Genomic DNA, 19,567 nt, shown 5'->3' with positions numbered 1-19,567 from the left:
AGTACACACTGAGTACCCGAAGTTATTCATTGATCAGGTCTGGGAAGAGGGTAGAATCCTATGGCAAACTTAATTAGAGGCCCCTCTGTAGGCTGGATTGAGACCAACCCATAAACAGAACCCTTGGAGTAGTAATTCAACAAGTATGTTTTGAGGGCCTTTTCTGTATCAGTCATTATTCTGTATATTAGAGACACAAAGATGAACAAGGCAATAAGGTCTGTTGTTCATCATACTGCAGGTTCACACAGTCTATGCACATTTCTACATCTTTTTTTTTTTTTTAACAAAGGGATAGGAAATTTTGGGAAATGATTTGCCAAAACACACATATTTATTTGCAGCATTTCTGAGACTAACATCATAAAAAATAAAAGGGAATAAGTCTGGAAGAAGTGATACACTTATTGGGCCCCAGGAATAAATGTCAAAATCATTCTTAGAAAAATTTTAATGAGCATTATGAATTCCAAACAAACAACAATATAGTCAATAATGTTTGGATTATCCAGGTTACAGTTATGTGATTAGTTATAAAGACTTACCTCTACTCTCTAACTCTACTACAGAAAATAAAAAGTTAATCATATCAAAGACAGTTAAATATCCAGAGATTGGTCACAGAAGATTAATTCCTCAACTCTGCCGATGAAGTAACATGCTAATCTTTTCCTAATAACACTTGTCTTTAATTCCATAAAATAATGTCAGTTAAAGTGATTATATGCATTTGGTCTAATTTTTTTTTTTTTTTTTTACTGTCACCACTTCTATTTAATGGTCTTTTCCTTAATCAGGACAGATGACGTTGAAAAATTCCTCTACTATCTCTCTAGCACATATTTGATTATTGAGGTTCATTTTTGTTGTGTATCCTTTCTTGCTTAGTAAAGGATGAGTTCATCAAAATGTTTTCTTACATTTGTCCAAGTCATAAAGCTTCTATCTAGTGTGGACTCTGATGCTGGATAAGATCTGAACTTTGACTGAAGGTTTTCCCACGTAATTTACAAAGAGCTTTTCCCCATGCGGGAATCTTAATGCCCTTTAAGCAATGAGGTAACACTGTTAGCTTCCCTATGGTCATATGCATACAGTTTTGTTCCAGTGTGGATTTTGATGTATAAGATTGAGCTTTTTTACACTTATAAATTTTCTCTCCAGCATGGGTATTCTGGTGATTGATAAGTGCTAGCTTCCAAATAAAGGCCTTCCCTCACACACTATGTTCATCATGGTGCTGCTCTCCAGTGTGGATTCCCTGGTGGGTGACCAGAGCTGAACCACAATGAACCTTTTACTATCTTCTTCAGACCAATAGGGTTTTTCTCCAGTGCAGGTTCTCTGATGTTTAATAAGGCTGTCACAGCACTTTAAGACTTTGCTGTACCCATGAATATAGATAACGCTCTTGTCCAAAATGAATTTACTTATGTTCAATAATACTGAGTTCGCACAGAAGGCTTTCCACACTGTAGATATCCACAAGAGCTCTCTGATGTCTGACAAGATCCAGTGTCTGAAGATTTTGCCACATTCTTTACTCTCATGCAAGTCCTCTCCAGGATGGCTTTTCTGTTGTTTCATGGGACTTGGGTTTACACTGAAGGTCTTTCCATGTTGAGGATACACATAGGGCTTTCCTCCAGTTTGGACATGCTGGTGTTTAAATCAGGGCTGCTGGTGTGTTAAGGCTTTTTTAAATAGGGAGGGATATTTTCATAAAAACGACTTGTCCACTAACTTGACATTGAGAGCCTGCTTGTTTTATTACAGTTGCTGAAGTTGAAAATCATGTGCAAACTGAAAGGAGGGTTTCCCACTCTCAGCGCATTGGCAGGACTGAATTTCAGAGCAAACTCTCCCAGATGTCTCAGGTTCCTTTATCAGTGATACTCTCCTTAGCTTTAGGCAATGTCTGTTGTGCTTCTTCAAAGGGGATCTCCCTTCACTTGGGAAAACTATTCAGAAGCCCATGAACTTGTTCAGTGTTGGGTCCCTGATAAATGTTTCTATTTAGTCCCCTGGACATCGCTCTGTGTTGGACTTCTTCTGGAAAAGTCTTGCTTTGAAACAGCCTCCTGTTTAAGGCCAGGAGTCATCATCTGAAAGAACAAGTTGATTATGCAATTAGAACCTTTTTCCTGGAGAAAGGGGAATTCTAATGTAACATATACGAGTAGCCTACAGGAGAACCTACCTAAAACACACTCTTTATATATGAAGGCTCTAAGTGAGGATATATGTTTGCTTTTTCATTGATTTCTGCTCTTTTCTTTAGTACTTTCTTCCTTCAGCTTTCTTTGGGTTTATTTTCCTGTTCTGAAACAGTAGGTCTCAATAAATGGTAGACAGTAGTAGTAGTAGTAGTATCATTAAAGTAAAACAGGAGAAGTAAAATAGAAGGAAGAGGATTGGGGAGTTTCAATACTGATACAAGATCTACTATGAAGATAATAACATAGAAAGCAGAAGATGAAAGAGGTCATCATATCAACATCAACAAAGTATTTTACTATGTACTTGGAGAAAATATAAGAAATTCAAAGCTGAAGGGATATCAGAGAATATCCGGTCTGTTTACCTTATTTTTAAGGATATAGAAATTGAGGCCCAGGTATGGGGCATGAGCCTAGGTAATAATGGTTACTCAGAGGTAAAGACAGGATGAGACCAAGGGCTCCTGAATCTCACTTTGAGAGTTTTTACTAGCACACCTCATGACTCTTTAAAGCCCAACATGGTACATAGACACAAACCTTCAGATTAAAACTCTCATAATACAGCACTGTGGTTAAGAGAAAAGATTGTGAAGTCAGACTTCTGGTTTCAATTCCTGGCTCTACCATTTCCTAACTGCATGATCTTGGACAAGTTATTCAATGTCTTTGTTCTTCAACTTCTTCAGCTGTAAAATAGGAATATAGAAGTATCTGTCTCATAGCATTGTTGTTCATTGAGAAAAATATATATATATAGGCATTCAGGTAAAGCCCTGGTATAGAAAGCATACCATAAATATTGGCTATCAGGGTAGATATGCTATCTCAATAATAGATTATGTATTGTTATTACACACTGACTTCTTTGTAAGGATTATTTTCCCCACCCCACAGATACTAGGCTTGGTAATTTGACTTGTTTTAGCTAATGAAGAGTAAGTGACATATGCTCCTCCAGAGTAGCTAATTTAAATCCATCACATAGTCCTACAACTGTTTTTTCTATTGCTGTAAGAGCGGCACATTCAAGGTAGGACTGCTCCTCCAGCCTGGGTCCTAGAATAGAGAGAATGTATTGCACAGCTGCAATTGACCCATTAACTGATGTGCAATAAGAATAAACCTTTGTTATTGAAAGCCACTGAGATTTGGGAGGTTGTTGGTTACATGACAAAAAACTAATTGATCCTAATTAGCCAAAGATGACTTGTACAATCTCAAGCCACACTCAGGGCTGCAAAGAACCCATAAAGAATAATAATAATCCCTGCAGTCAAAAAACTCACAATCAAAGGAGCAGGACAAGAGAGACAGATACAAAGTAAAACAGGGCCGGGTGCAGTGGCTCACGCCTGTAATCCTAGCACTTTGGCAGGCCATGGAAGGTGGAATAGCTGAGCTCAGGAGTTTGAGATCAGCCCAGGCAACATGGTGAAACCTCATCTCTACTAAAAGTATGAAAATGAGCTGGGCATGGTGGCGCATGCCTATAGTCCCAGCTACTTAGGAGGCTAAGGCATGAGAATTGCTTGAAACTGGGAACTGGAAGTTGCCTTGAGTTGACATTGTGCCACTGCATCCCAGGCTAAGCAATAGAGTGACAAACTGGCTCAAAATAAAAAAACAAACAAAGCAAAAGAGAAGATGAATGTTCTAAGAAAGAAACAATGTGCTATGGGAGGTGAAAGAAGGGGAAGATTGGAAGTAGTTACAGAAATGGAAATATGTTTGTTTAGAGATCAGACATCAATAGAGCTCAACCTAAAATGTTTTAATGAACTGTGCAACTTGTTGTAAACATCTTCCAGGCTGAAGCTTTCCTACTTTTTGATAAAGAAGTTTGGAATCCCAACTAAGCACCCAAACTGTGACGTAGAAGATCCAGAGTTTTTTCCTGAAGAACAAATTGTCTTTACTCAGAAATTCCTCTACTACTCATGCTCATGCTGAAGTGGGTTGGCTTTATAGCTGGGCAAGAATAAAGTTTAGCTATCTATTCACACATCCATCCCCTAAATCATCACAAAAAGAATCTGAGGTAGCTATAAAGAATATGTGATCACAGATACTTGTCACAGAATTCAATCATGAATCTTAAGACAATACTTGCTTAATGTATGTGAAATCTGAGAGACACTACTTGATAATCATTTAACTTTCCATCCATTTAGATTCTTGAAGTCGAACCCTTTTGATTATCAAAAGCAAGATTATATAAAGCAAATCCCTGAACATACTCTCTTAGCATCATGTAGAAATGCTTCACTGTTAGAAATTTCATGGGAGAATGAACTAAAACTATATTCAATAGCATGGATTCATCTCACAATGTCAAAAGAAACAAGCCAGCCACAGGAGTTACATGGTATACACAAAGTTCAAAAACAGGCATAACTCATCATGGTGTTACAAGGAATCATGGGGATAAAGGCTTCTGGAAGGCTGAGAGTATTATTTCTTGACCTGGGTGTGGGCTACACTAAGTGTGTTCACTTAGTTTAAGTGATAAAATTGTATGCTTATGATTTGATATTGTAGGTGTGTTGTAATTTAATAGAACACAAGATTTTGTGGGATTGTTTTAAGGTTCACTATGACCCATTTTTTCTCTTTTTAAAACTATAGTTGAAGACAATATGTATTATTTAATATACTTTACATAGATTCAAGCAATATGTTTATTTCAATTTAGTTCCAGGAAAAAGTTCGCCTCTGCAGTCAAAGATAGTTGCTTTCTTTTGTTAGGTAAATAAAAAACAATATAAAACAACATATTTTCCCTTTTGCTAATTGCCAGAAAACTTCAACTTCAGTGCTCAAGTGTATTAATCAATTATTTCTGAGAAAAATTTATCATCTGCAGTAGGTTGAGTGGTGGCCCCCAAAAAGTTATGTCTATGTCTTAACCCCTGGAATCTGTGAATGTGACCTTATTTGAAAAAAGGGTCTTGGCAGGTAATTACTAAGTTTATGATCTCAAGATGAGATCAGCCTGTAATATCCAGGTGGGCCCTAAATCCTGTGACAAGGATCCCTGTAAGAGATAGGAAAGGAGAAGACAGAGGAGACAAAAGCTGGTGTGAATACAAAGGCTGAGATTTGAGTGATGTGGCTACAAGCCTAGGATACCTAGAATCTGGAAGAGGCCAGGAAGTACCCTAGAGCTTTCAGATGGAGTGCAGCCCTGCCAACAACTGAATTTGGACTTTTGGCCTCCAGAGCAGTGTGAAAATAAATTTCTGTTGTTTCATGCCACCAAGTTTGTGGTAATCTATTATGGCAACCCTATGAAACTAATACCATCTGAAGAATTCAAACAAGGGGACACTCTGCCTTCTTGTTTTAGCTATCATCAACAAGTTTCCTTTAGGGGCATCACTAGTGCCCTTTTTTGTGTGCTTTTTGGGGGTAATTTTTCTGTTTAAAATGGTACCCAAATATAGTGGTGAAGTGCTGTCTAGTGTTCCTAAGTGCAAGAAGACTGTCATATGCCTTACAGAGAAAATAGGTGTGTTAGATAAGCTTCATTCATGCATGAGTGATAGTGCTGTTGGCTATAAATACAATGTTAATGATTCAATTCGGTACATCCAGAAAAAGGAAGAGAAAATTTGGTCATCTATACATGAGGTCACTAGGGTAAGTGCTAAAAAGCAACATCTACAGTGTGGGATGAAGCTAAGAAAAAGCCGGGCGTGGTGGTGCACGCCTGTAATCCCAGCTACCCGGGAAGCTGAGGCAGGAGAATCGCTTGAACCAGGGAGGCGGAGGTTGCAGTGAGCCAATATTGCGCCACTGCACTCTAGCCTGGGCAACAAGAGTGAAACTCCATCTCAAAAAAAAAAAAAAAAAAAATTGAGAGTTCATGAGATGACACCTAATTAAACAAAAAAACCCAAGAACATATGAAACCCTTCTAAGTTAGTGCTGGCTGGCTCCCACATTGATAGTGTGGAAAATGTTAAAGTTTCAGGCAAGACAGGTTCTAAAGATTAGAAGGCTATGGAATATTTTTAAAACATCTGCGTAGTATTATACAGAAAAGGGTTATGTGGAAGAGCTGCTTTCCTTATTTATTTTTATTTTTTACTTTTAGAGATAGGGTCTTGTTATGTTGCCTAGGGTGGTCTGAAACTTCTGGGCTCGTGATCCTCCTGCCCTGTCCTCCCAATGTACTGGGATTACAGGTGTGAGCCACCTGCTCAGCCAAGGAAGAGCTGCTTTCAAACCCTGATGGGACTGGCTTGTTTTACAAGGATGCTGGTGAATGAATGTTTACAATGCAAATGACATATGGATTGATGAAAATATTATGACTACAGGCTCACAGGAATTTAATCCCCCATTAACTCTAGGAACAACAGTTCAGTACTCACTAATTCAGTTTTTGTGGCAACATTATAGGACCCAACTAACTATAAGTAATGCGAACTGACTGTATATAGTTGTTCCTCGGTATCTGTTGGGGACTGGTTCCAGGACACCTCAGCATGCACAGGTCCCTTATATTAAACAGCATGGTACTTGCATATAACTACACACATCCTCCTACACACTTTTAAATCATCTCAAGGTTACTGATCATACCTAATTTAATGAAAATGCTATGTAAATGGTTGTTATACTGTATTTTAAAAATGTTCCATTATTTTAGAAATCAGCTATCAATGGAGCTCAACCTAAAATGTTTTAATGAACTGTGCAACCACCAAGTAAGACTTGTTCTAAAGTCTTGTTTTTATGCAAGTTAAACAGAGTCAAGAAAATGTGAAACCCTTCTCAGCTAGTGCTGGTTGGCTCGCACATAGGTAGTGTGAAAAATGTTAAATTTTCAGGCAAGGCAGGTTCTGAAGATCAGGATCAAGATAACTGTTTTATTTATTTATTTATTTATTTTTATTTTATTATTTTTTTGAATACTGACAATACACAGTTGGTTGAATCCATGGATATGGAACCTGTGGATGGAAAGAGCCAATTCCTGAGGTTAACAAATGGGAAAATGATTTCGTTTGAGTCTAAGAGGTTGGCAGCTTTCTATTTCTCTTCTGCTGAGTGTAGCCAAAGAAGTGAATGGTTAGCACAAGCTTGGAATATCCAAGTCCCAAAAATGTTGGAGGTATGAGAGAAGGGTAATCTCAAGATGAGTCACTGGAGAAGGGAACCTACAGTTAAGGTCACAGCAGACCTTCCAGACAAAGATGCCAGCTATTACCACTTCTTTTCAGCATGGTAGTAGAGGTCATACTAATGTAATAAGGGGAAAAAAAGTATAAGGATTTGAAAGGAAGAAATACAACTGTCATTATTTGCGAATGGTATATGTAAAGACCAAAAATATCTATATGTTATTAGAATGTTGGCTACAAAGTCAATATATAAAAATCAATGCTAAGTCTCTGTAAACAGAAAGTAAATTTTAAAAAATGACACTACTAACAATTACACGGAAGAAATGTCAGATGTCTATAAATAAATCTAATAAAGATGATCAAGACCGACACAGAAAACCATAAAATATTATTGGGAAAAATTAGGACCCTAAAGAAATGGAATGCTATACTATGTTCATGAATTAGAAAATTCATGCAAGAATGTTGATTCTCCCCATTAATCTATGGATTCAATACACTCTCAATCAAAATCCCAGTAATTTTTTAGAAGGGAGTAGGTCAAATTTGACAGCTGATCTTAAAATTTATATGTAAATGCAAAGAACCAGGAACAGCGAAGACACTTATGAAGTAGAAGAAGGTGGTGTTAAGAACTGATGCAGAAAGAACTGAGCTGCCAGGTGTTGTGGTGGTCAGTTAAAACATGCCAAAACGATAAGGTGTCACTCAAGCCTTCGATCAGCAGTAGCATTAGCATGAGGCTCAGCAGGAAAAAGTGCTGGCTCCTGCAGTGTTACATTCTTACCCATGGAACAGAGTCAAGCAAGCGTCAAAATAATCAGCAAAGATATGGGGATCATCTCGCTACTATGAGAAACCTAAATAAAAGGCTCCAGCCATTTTATGGGCCTAAGGGCTGGGAGAAGAAAGAGGGAAAAGTGCTAGGAGTGGAGAAGTACTAAATATTGAAAGTGAAGACAAGTGGCATCAAGGTTCCTGATCCCAGTAAAAAGGTCTCAGAATTGTTTAGAGGAGGCCATCAATAAAGAGACCTCCAAACAGACGTGCTTGGACTAGGAATGCAGATACGCCTAAGAGCATGGCTGGGCCAGGGGTCTGGGTCCTTGACTGCAACTTTCTTCAGAGACTGCAATACATTGGCTGTGCCCCAAGTCTGGCGTGGGGAGGGTAGCTTTCCTTTATGAGGTGTACGGCCTTTGTAACTGCCTATGTTTGGGCCTGAAAAATGACACATAGAAATTTGGCATGGAGTCTGACTCTTCAAGTAGGATGATTTGCTCCACTGGATACCAGAACAATGTAAAGCTATGATAATTAGGAAAATCTGGTATTGATGAAGGGAGAGCCAAATAAAGCAATGGAACATAACAGAGAAACTAGAAACAGATCCATGCATTTTTGGAAAGTTAATTAATGACAAATTGGCACTGCAGAACAGTGGGAAATGACAGGCATTCCCATAAGTGATGAAGGATGAAAAGAATATCCATATGGGAAAAGAATGAAATTAGACTTTACCTCACTCAGGCAGAAAAATAAGTTTCAAATGGATTACAGATATAAATGATAAAGCAAATTTGAAAACTTTTTAAAATGGTAGAGATTATCTTCATGATCTTAAGGGAGAGAAAGAATTATTCAAAAGACACAAGACACACATGAAAGAAAAATATTGATAAATAGGACTATATTAAAATTAAAAATGTATATTCATCAAAAGACACTTAAGAGAATAAAAGGCAAGCTATAAAGATGGAGATAATATTTGCATCCTCTATGAAAAGAGCTCATATCCAGAATATGTAAATAATTCCTATAAACATGTAACAAAATTGAACAGGAACTTTCCAAAAGAATACCAAACAGTAATAAGTACGCAAGCAAGCTAACCTACTCTTAGTCCAAGAGATGTCACCTCATCTTTCAAGGTTACTAGCTGCATGACAATAAAAAGTGGCCTGGGTAAGAGCTGCCACGCCCTTGCAATGTTGGCATACCCACCAAGACATGTAGGAATGCAAGGCCCAAGGAGGATGGTCTCTCCCAAAAATGGTACACCGAGTTACGACATAAAATGGGTTTCTTACTGCACAAAATGTTTGAAGAAACACTGGCCTAAAGAATATGTTTCATACTTCTTAGCAGAACAAAGAATGTCATGGTCTGGTCATAATATACTACTTTCATATGCACATTCTATGATTCTTGAAATATAATCGAGGTCCGTGAAAACTTCCTTCTTTACCCCCAGATGCACTGTGCTTTTTCACATGCTATTCTCACTGTACCTTCCCTCATTCTTCTTTATCATGTGGCTCAAGAACTCATTCTTTTCCTCCAAGCTTTCGTCCTCCTCCAAAGCCTTTTCAATTGTTTTTGTGAGTCATTGTTAAACCTTCTTCAGTGCAAAGTACCCTACAAATCCAGAGGCTTTATCACAGTATTTGTTGTTTTCTATCTACTCTCTTCTCCCTGTCACCAAATAGCCTGCGAGCCCCGAGATTAGGGTGCTTTTTTCACTTGTTTTTGTATTCCTAGCATCTGGCACAAGACCCAACCTAAAACAAATAATCACTAATACCTTACTTTGAGCTCAAAAGGAATAATCACAGTACACATATCCTGATCGCTTAATGGTTAAATTCTTCAACAAAATAAATTTGTTTTCAGAAATAGCTCCTCCTTCAGTCTTCAGAATACCACTCACTGCTTAGTATTTATAGTTGTGCTGGTTTGGAATGGGATATGGCATTACTTTCAGTGCTGATCCCAAAAGGGTGTCCTCCACCCAGATGACTGTCTGTAAACCTCCATTCTAGAAACAAACCAAGATAGCTGGAGTTAGAAAGGTAAACACTAAAAACATTGAAGGTAACAGCACAGAAATGGGGTGACAGGTCAAATCAAGGAAAACCTAGTCTCCTTCACTTGCCAAAGACAGGAAGAAGCAGGGCAAAAGAATTCACACATGAACTCAGCAAAGCAAAGAGAACTTCCTGAAGCCCTTCACTTCTGCTATAAGTACAGTATGTGTTTTACCTTCTCTAATGTGCCCCATTCCCTGAGTGAGGTCCATTTCCTCAACGTGAGTTCCAGAACCATGATCTTCTTTGCCTTCAATCCCCATATCCAGGCCTTGGGCAGGGCTGTAGGCACTACTCCAATACCAGAGGCTTCATCATGTGCTTTTCCATATGCGTCTCTGATCTTAGTGCCTACTGGACACAAGTTGGCTCAGAGCTTCATGAGGTCCAGTGTGTTTTACAGCTGACTTGCCTGAAGTGCTGATTAGGATAATTCATGGAAACTGTGCATCCCTTTGCAACACAGAGCCTCTTTCTGAGAAGTGAACACCATTTCACCTTCCCAGAGAGTGTTCTCTATAATCTATTCCAAATGTGAACCACCAAAGCTATCTGTAATTTCTATCGATTTGGCATATTCATCTTGAACCTCACATGAATTAAATTTCAGGAATAAAACATTTCAGGACTATTACTCAAGAGGGAGAAATCGCTGTTAAAATAGAAAAATAGCCTAACCTGGTGGCTCATGCCTGTAATTCCAGCACTTAGGTAGGATAAGGTGGGAGGATCGCTTGAGCAGGGGAAGTGGAGACCAGCCAGGGTAACATAGTAAGACCTTGTTTCTACAAAAAATAAGAAATTAGCAGGCATGGTGGTGCACACCTGTAGAACCAGCTATTTGGGAGGCTGAGATGGGAGGATCACTTGAGCCCAGGAAGCTGGCAGTGAGGTGGGATCACACTACTGCACTCCAGCCTGGGTTAGATAGAGCAAGACCCTGTTTCAAAAGGAAAAAAAAAAAAAAGAAAAAGATAAATAGTAACAAAGTAATTTTAACGTCCAGATCTCTCTCCTGAGTTTCACAGGTGCAAATACAGGCTTTGGGGATTAGTGTTAGGAAGTTAGATTATGGTCTGGTGGACAGCTCTAGTGGGATTCCCATAGACACAGCAAAAACATTTTCAAAATCAAACTCACCTCTCAAATCTGAGCACTCTTGGTTGACATTAGGTATCAAGCTTCACATAGTCATCCTAAAACCAACACTGACCTCGAAAATTCCCCAAGTGTCCCATTATTATATCTCTGAGCCTTTGCATATATGACACCACACACAGCAGTGACCTATGATCAGCTATGAGCAAGGGTCAGAAGTCAGAAACACTTAAATCTCCATGGGAAGTTTTTGTCTTTGTTTTGTTTGCATTGGTTGAGGAACCGCAGTCACACTCAAAGCCTTATTGAGTCAGTAAGTCAAAAGGTTTAAGGCTTTTTGACTATGCAAGGATCACCCTGAAAAATTATCTATTGGGATTCCTACCTAAAGATATGCTCTACCTTCTGCCAAGAAGTCGCACACACATCTAATCATCCTAAGAGCACAGCGGTACATCAAAGGCAAAGAAAGATAAATGGGTTGGTATTTTCCAGATTCAACTAAGGATATGTCCTTCCTCTCTCATCAATTGCTTCCAATTTCAAAATCTAATGTTTTATCTATAACACCAACAGCAAGAAAACAACAACAAAATTCTTGCTCATAAGAGGAAAATGTTTGAATTGCTAGTTTGCTCTAAGCCAACACAAACTACATTATATACTCTATGGTTTTTAAATGGCTTTACCTTATGAGTTGCAAAATTGCATTCTCAGAAGTAGATGTGACTTTAGAGCCTTAGAAACAATGCTGATGGAGTTACTTTTCAGTGATTTCTCACTTCAGTATTTCAAGGGTGAAGTGTCAATTAAGGCATTAACTTTAACCATACTCTTCTTTCGATGGTATCTTCTGATGTAACAAAAGCCCTTTGGAATATATTTGCCCATAAATCACTGATGACACTTTCCTTTGGCATGTATTTTCTGGTGTTTAGTAAGGTTAGAACTCCCACGGAAAGCTTTCCCACACTCTTCACACTCATATGGTTTCTCTCCAGTATGGATTCTCTGGTGATGAATAAGTGTTGAGATCTGGCTGAATGCTTTTCCACACTCTCCACACTCATAGGGCTTTTCTCCAGAGTGAATCCTCTGGTGATTAATAAGTGCTGAGTTCACATAGAAAGCCTTCCCACATTCCTTACACTCATATGGCTTTTCTCCTGTATGGATTCTCTGATGCTTGATGAGGGCTGAGCTCACACTGAAAGCTTTTCCACACTCATCACACTCATAAGGTTTCTCACCAGTATGGATTCTCTGATGTTTGATAAGGTCTGAGCTCACACTAAATGCTTTGCCACACTCATTACATTCATAGGGTTTCTCTCCATTGTGGATTCTCTGATGTATAATCAGGTGTGCCCTTACACTGAAGGCTTTCTTACACTCATTACAAACATAAGGCTTCTCACCAGTGTGGATTCTTTCATGCACAGTGAGGGTTGAGCGCACGCTAAAGGCTTTTCCACAGTGATCACACTCATAGGGTTTCTCTCCAGTGTGGATTCTCTGATGTCGAACAAGGCCTGAGCTCTGGGCAAACTTCTTTCCACATTCATTGCATTTATATCGTCTTTCTTCCATGCGCCTACCCTCATGCCTTTCTAATTGGTCCTCATACTGAGAGACTTTTTCATACTCAGGAGTTTGTAAAGTATGCCCATTATATATGCTAGGGACCTTCTGGTGTGGGTCCATCCTTAGAAAAACCTTCCCTTCAGAGTTGACACCTTGTTCACACCTCTGGCCTTGATTCCTAAAATAATAAACAGACCTTTGAAATGTGCTTTATTCCCTGTTGCTAAAGCAATATAATATGATACAGACTAGAGCTCTCAAACACGTTCAGTAATCCCAGGACAAACCAATCATATGGCACTCACATAAAATGTTTTCACTCAGCCTGTATCATGTCTCAATAAGATCAAATAACTGTTGGAATGAATATCTGACTCAAACGGCTATTTAAATATATCTTCATGGCACATGCCTATCATCCCAGCTACTTGGGAGGCAAAGGCAGAAGGATCACTTGAGTCTGGGAGATTGAGGCTGCAGTGAGCTATGATCATGCCACTGCACTCCAACCTGGGCAACAGAGCAAGACCCTGTCTCAAAAAATACAAATGAATAAATAAAATATCCTCTATAAAGGCATCTAAAACATACACATACAATCTGGAATATAGATGAATATAAAAATAATATATAGTTCCTACTTTTAAAGGCGAACATATTTAATTAAATTGGAAAACAAGACAGAAATGCAAGAGATTTGCAGATAGAGCAGATGAAGGAGTATGGGAATAGAAATGGCAACAGAAACAAATTCAACTGATAAGAAATTTGGAAAAATGACAATAATACCATTAACAGGTATGTTTTACCGCCCACAGAACTCCATACTATTTGAGATGGAAGAGAGACATAGGGACCAAAAAAGCTCTGTTCATTGCTGTGCCATTACTATTTCTGCAGCTGTTGTTGCTACGATAAACAGTATCTCAGCAACAGGGATGCTTTGTCTCTGCTGGAACTGTGACAGAATAAACCCTTCACCTCTCCAAAGAAAAGGGATGGCTGCTACTTTCTTGGGAACAAACCCAGTTTTGTGTCCAAACTTGATAAAATTTTTGCTCCCAACTCAAATTACACTAATTACCCCTCTCTGCCGTTTTCCACCTTACAAATTGTTTTATGTCTCGACAGTTATAAGTTAACAGTATGCACCCTTGATATGATGAGAATGGTACTTCACCTTTGTGGTCTTCCTCCCCAGAACATATAACCTCAGTATAATAATGACAAAAACAGTTAAATCCCAATTGAACGATATTCCACAAAACGAACAAACAAGAATATCAACAACAAAAACCAACACAAAGCAGAACTGAGGATCCAGGACCAAGAGAAAATAAGGTCTCCATTCCTGCACCCCACTCTCGGAAATTTAGCCCTGTTAGAAAAGCAAGTCGGAGTCACTTCTGTAATTAGGAGTCTTAAGAGCCTCAGAGACAGCCAAGGACAGGACTCAAGACATCAGCCTGTCCCAGCCATCCTCTCTCCCAGGGTTTCTGAGGGTCTACTCTGCCAGTGCGGAAGGGCCAGGCAGGAGATGGGGTAGTGAAAGGAAAGAAAAATAAGAGGGAGGATGATGGAGAGGGACGGAAAGGGAGGAAAGAGAAAAGAGGAGGAGTGTGAGAAAGTGGGTGGAAGAGGGGAGGGGTGGGGAAGGATGGAGGGAAAAGGCAGGCCTGAGGCAACCTGGCACAGTACATAGTTTCTCCCATCCTCCGAGGGTGTCCACCCCAGGGCACACGCAAAATTCTAGAAGAAAGTCAAGAGGGAACTCACCTGAAAAACTGAGATTAGACTATCTGACCAAGTGACTGAGGACAGCTGTCGGCCTAGAAAGCTTGACTTTGACTTCCATGGATCCCGCGTCTGGGCATCTGGTCATCTACTCTAGGATCCTAGAGGCTTCCCTCTCAGTGTTTGTGAGCTGACCAGAATGGACCGTGTGAAGAAAGGATTGCTTACTCCCAAGAAGGCATTTTATGCTTTTTATCTCATTTAATCCTACAGGGCAGACATTAAAGTCCTCCTCGCATATATATAAAAACTGAGAAGCAAATAAATTTTCCGAGGTCAGGCACCTGTTAAAACAGCCAAGATGAAATTTCAATCTAGGGCCTGCTTCCCAGATTAAGCCACTTTACGGCTCCTCAGGAGTTAGTACTCAGCCAGTAATCTCCAAATTAATTTGTAAATTCAACACTATTCCCATGAAAATATCAACTTTTTAGAAGATTTTAATGTTCACCTAGAAGACTAAACATGCAGGGCTACCTGGGGAAACTGAGAAAGAAGGGCACTTGTCCTAAAGAACTTACATATTATAAAGCCTTAATACTTAAAGTGTGTAGTGCTCATGATAATGGTACAGAACAGAAGGCCCTGAAATAGACACATAAATTTAGCATATGATAAAGGTAGCAAATAAGTTTAAAAAAAAGAAAAGTGAACTCTTCAAATGCATGGTGAGAACTGGATAACCATCTGGAAAGATGGTAAATTAGATTTCTACCTTACTCTATAAACTAGGATATACTCCAAATAAACCAGTTTTACATGTTATAAATGAAACCATAAAAGTACCAGGGGAAAACATGAGGTGAGTCCTTTATAACCTCAGAATAGAAAGGCCCTCCTTCTGGCCGGGCGTGGTTGCTCACGGCTGTAATCCCAGAACTTTGGGAGGCGAAGGTGGGTGGATCATGGGGTCAGGAGTTCGAGACCAGCCTGACCAACATGGTGAAACCCCGTCTCTACTAAAAATACAAAAATTAGCCGGGTGTGGTGGTGCGTGCCTGTAATCCCAGCTACGCAGGAGGCTGAGGCAGGAGAATCGCTTGAACCCGGGAGGCAGAGGTTGCATTGAGCAGAGATCGCACCACTGCACTCCAGCCTGGGTGACAGAGCGAGACTCCATCTCAAAAAAGAAAAGTCCTCCTCCTTATGAGTCAATATCCAGAGATCATTAATGAAAAGATTAGTAAACTTGACCCACATAGAATAAAAACTCCTGTGAGGTAAAACAAACAAACAAAAGCACTTTAAGCAAAGTCAAAGACAAAAAAATGGAAATATATTTACAATTTCTATTTCTGAAAACTGGCAGCCAAGATGAAGCTCCTGAACGATAAAAAAAAGTGTAAATGGCAGGTCAGAGCTGGATTCTCTCCTGCTCCAGCCTCACTCTGAACTTAATCAGACTCTGCTAGCATTCACAACTCACTTATCCTGATCCTGTCATATAGCAGTTGTTGTTTAGTCACCTCAGGTCCCTTACTTCCAGAATCCCCAGAAGACCACAAAACGTCAAAGTTTAGCACAACTCTCCTGTAGAGGGAAGATTCTGTCATTAACACTTCAGTGGCATATTCCTGGCTGGCACTAGAGAATAACTATCTTATTCTCCCTCTGCTTCCAGAGCTGGCATTTCTTGCCTACTTCCTGACTGTATCCGACAGCTGGGGCCAGAAAAAAATTAAACACATGAATTTATCAAAGAATCGCTGTGGAAATGAATAAATCAGCAGAACAGGCTAATCCCAGGGAGGTAAGGAAAGTAAGAAATAATTACAACAAATACCTGGATAGCACTTCCTATGTAGCAGGGACTGTTCATGTAATCCTCATAACAACTCTAGACAAGTGCTTTTATTATCCCCACTGACAGATGACATATCGGCACAGAAAGATAAAATGACTTGGCCAAAATCACAGGTAGTCTGGCTTCTGACTTACGTGCTTAAAAAGTAGGGGGAAAAAAAGGGAAGAATCCCTAAGAGATCAAAAGTTTTAAGATGATAGTCTCTCTCCCCACCTGCTGTCTGGATTCACTCAATTCCTTGAAATCATCCAGCTTAGCCACTTCCCCAGGGAAAATCCTCCCTCCCCTGGCCAGTGCTGCTCCCTCTCCCAGACCTGGTGTTCCTCAGATAGGATGATCAGGAACTGGCCTCAGCCACTGTCAACTGGGCTGCTGGAGCAAGCTTACAGAATGCTGGCCTGTGGAGTTTTCTCATTAACAGAATCCTTGGAACCAGCGAAACCAACTCCTCTAAAGATGCAGTCATGCAGCTTTTCCTGTAGTTGAAGAGTCTTCAGGAACACTTCTGTAAAAGAAACATTATTTTACTCAAAGAAAAAGCAAAGATTGCCATAGGTGTTACACTACTAAGGGTTATGGGGGGAAACAAGTGCAATGTTAAATAAGGAGCTAATTTGCAAATGGCTATCAGATCACATGCTGGGGCAGCAGGTCTGCAGTGGTAATCTTCCCCATTGCCTTTAGGCACTGCTTGGGATAGTGGAAGGGCTCATGAGAGAACAGCATTAAGGTTGCTGTAAGGTGGTCCTGGCGTGGATGGAAGTGACTGCTAAAGGGAAGGGTAGCCATTTATTGTCAAGCTGAAGTAGAGAGAGAATAAATTCTGCATTCAAAATGAAATGTCACGGGCACAATTAAGTGGTGGAATGAGCCTCTCCTGAATTTAGAGCACCAAACATTTATTTCCAATTATTTGCATTTCCCTCTTTTGTTTGAAAAAGCTGAAGATCTGGTGGGCAGTGATACCAATTGGTACCAGAGGCACACTTGTAGTTGGTACTCAGTGAAGCTCTGAAGACGGCAGTAAAACCCAGGGTTGTAACTGAAAGGGAAGTAGTCCCAACTCTGGGCTCCTGCTGCACTAAATCTCGAGGAAAAACCCTTTCCTGAGGCCGGGCGCGGTGGCTCACACCTGTAATCCCAGCACTTTGGGAGGCCGAGGCGGGCGGATCACGAGGTCAGGAGATCGAGACCATCCTGGCTAACATGGTGAAACCCTGTCTCTACTAAAAATACAAAAAATTAGCCGGGCGCGGTGGCGGGCGCCTGTAGTCCCAGCTACTCCAGGAGGCTGAGGCAGGAGAATGGCATGAACCCAGGAGGCAGAGCTTGCAGTGAGCCGAGATAGTGCCACTGCAGTCTGGCCTGGGCGAAAGAGCGAGACTCCGTCTCAAAAAAAAAAAAAAAAAAAAAAAAAAAAACCCTTTCCTGGAAGACTGCATTTGGATACAATCCCCACCGTCCCAGGAGGGGTTGCCTCTCCTGGGGTTCCTGCACACATTCCACCCAGGCAGGCGCGGAGAGACGAGGTCTGAGGGGTTGCAGCTGTGCAACACCCACCCAAGCGACACCCAAATGCATACCAGCGTTTCTCTGCCTGTGAGCAGCAACGAGCTCCGAGGCCTCGCCGCGGGGCGGAAGTCCCTCTCAGCACTTCCGGGGCGTGTCCCGGAAACTTCTGGGCGAGGCCTGGCTGCGCCCGAGATTGCCAAACGGGTTGAAACCTCCACCTGTCTCGGCCGCGGTGCAGGCAGGGTCTAGCTCGGGAGCGATTTGCTCCGGACCGTCGGCAATGCTCAGACTTCTACCTCACCTCTCCCGAAGGCTGATTTTGCTTCCTGAGCTTTATCCAGGGCAGGACCACCCGTGTATGTTGGAATTTAAAGATAGTGCAGCTGGTGAAATTTCTCGTGTGGGCCCTACAGGATCCCTTAAAGCGACACACTGGGCCACAGAACTCTGGTCTTAATTATTAGTGATCTGAAAGCCAAAACACTATATCCTGTGTGCTTTCTCAAAGATTAGAGACAAGAACCAAAAGCAATATTTTCAAAACATGACTGCGATACTGCAAAATTCCTCCGGCTATTCAATTATTTATGAAAGAATTTAACTCAAAACACTGTAGTCAGTAAATATACTGGTTTGGATATAAAGATGATAAAAGGAGTAATTCCTAAAATGAAACATTACAGGTGGAAGCACAAAGTTTGAATCCATCTTATGGCAGAGCATGAATTAAGAATATACAAGGGTCACACCTGAGGGCATAACTAGGGGAGAAAAGAAATGGGCAAAGCCCCAGGAAACCTAACCAAGTGGCCCCTTTGAGCCTCCATTTACAGAATAATGGATTGGAACACTAAACCTAGCATTCTAAACTATGAATATTTAAATATGACAGAGCAAGCAGTTATTTCTTTGGTGTATTACACATTTAAACTGATTTTCTAACTTGGGTTGAACTTTTGAGACTTCTGTCGCCCAGTGGCACAATCATAGCTCACTGCAAGGGCTCAAGAGATCCTCCCACCATATTCTTTTGAGTAGCTGGGACTACAGATGCATCCCACTACACCCGATTAATTTTTTTATTTTTTAACTTTTTTTTGTAGAGACAGTCTTGCTGTTGCTCAGGCTGCTCTTGAACTCCTGGCCTTAAGCAATCCTTCTGCCTTGGCCTACGAAAGTGCTGGGATTACAAGCATGAGCCACTGCACCCAGGGGTTGAACCTTTCTAAACCTGCTGAATTAAGTACCCCTGAACTGCAAAAGGAAGCTAGTGCTTCTAAAGGCCTGCTTTTTAACGATTTAATTTAGGAAATCACATTTCCTCCTACATATTTGCCTTCCTAAATAGGATTAACACAGTATGTTAAAAACTATGTTAAAAACAAATAAAACTGGAATGGTTTTACTTGGCAAACTCTGACAATATTCTGGCTTGTGGTTTCCTTGGCATGCTGGTAATTCCTGCCTAGAGGCTGTCCAAGGGACTGAGGGTCATATGTTGTCCTCAAGGCTAAATCTTTGATGTTACAGCCCCTCTGCTAAAGAGACGGCCCC

The 19,567-nt window shown here is 40.4% G+C and overlaps 1 protein-coding gene across 12 annotated transcripts; it reads right to left on the bottom strand.

Moving 5' to 3' along the window:
• Positions 1-1,414: 1,414 nt before the first annotated feature.
• Positions 1,415-19,048, bottom strand: LOC100601770 (zinc finger protein with KRAB and SCAN domains 8-like). 12 transcript variants are annotated; one of them, XM_030802972.1, is made up of 6 exons: positions 16,816-17,596; positions 12,009-13,081; positions 10,065-10,172; positions 2,760-2,908; positions 2,201-2,322; positions 1,415-2,105 (listed from the first exon to the last, which is right to left on the bottom strand). In XM_030802972.1, exon 2 carries the CDS (start codon positions 13,021-13,023, stop codon positions 12,214-12,216), a length of 810 nt encoding a protein of 269 aa, XP_030658832.1. In that variant the 5' UTR covers positions 13,024-13,081; positions 16,816-17,596; the 3' UTR covers positions 1,415-2,105; positions 2,201-2,322; positions 2,760-2,908; positions 10,065-10,172; positions 12,009-12,213. The 12 variants fall into 12 exon arrangements, 9 of the variants coding, with proteins under 9 accessions (XP_030658832.1, XP_030658835.1, XP_030658834.1 ...); XM_030802975.1 differs by having other exon boundaries at positions 10,113-10,172; XM_030802974.1 differs by lacking the exon at positions 10,065-10,172.
• Positions 19,049-19,567: the final 519 nt, after the last annotated feature.

Source organism: Nomascus leucogenys, chromosome 22a (assembly GCF_006542625.1).
Source record: "Nomascus leucogenys isolate Asia chromosome 22a, Asia_NLE_v1, whole genome shotgun sequence".
Taxonomy (NCBI): domain Eukaryota; kingdom Metazoa; phylum Chordata; class Mammalia; order Primates; family Hylobatidae; genus Nomascus; species Nomascus leucogenys.
The sequence above is the reverse complement of the archived record's forward strand: the minus strand, read 5'-3'. Positions and strand labels throughout refer to the sequence as shown.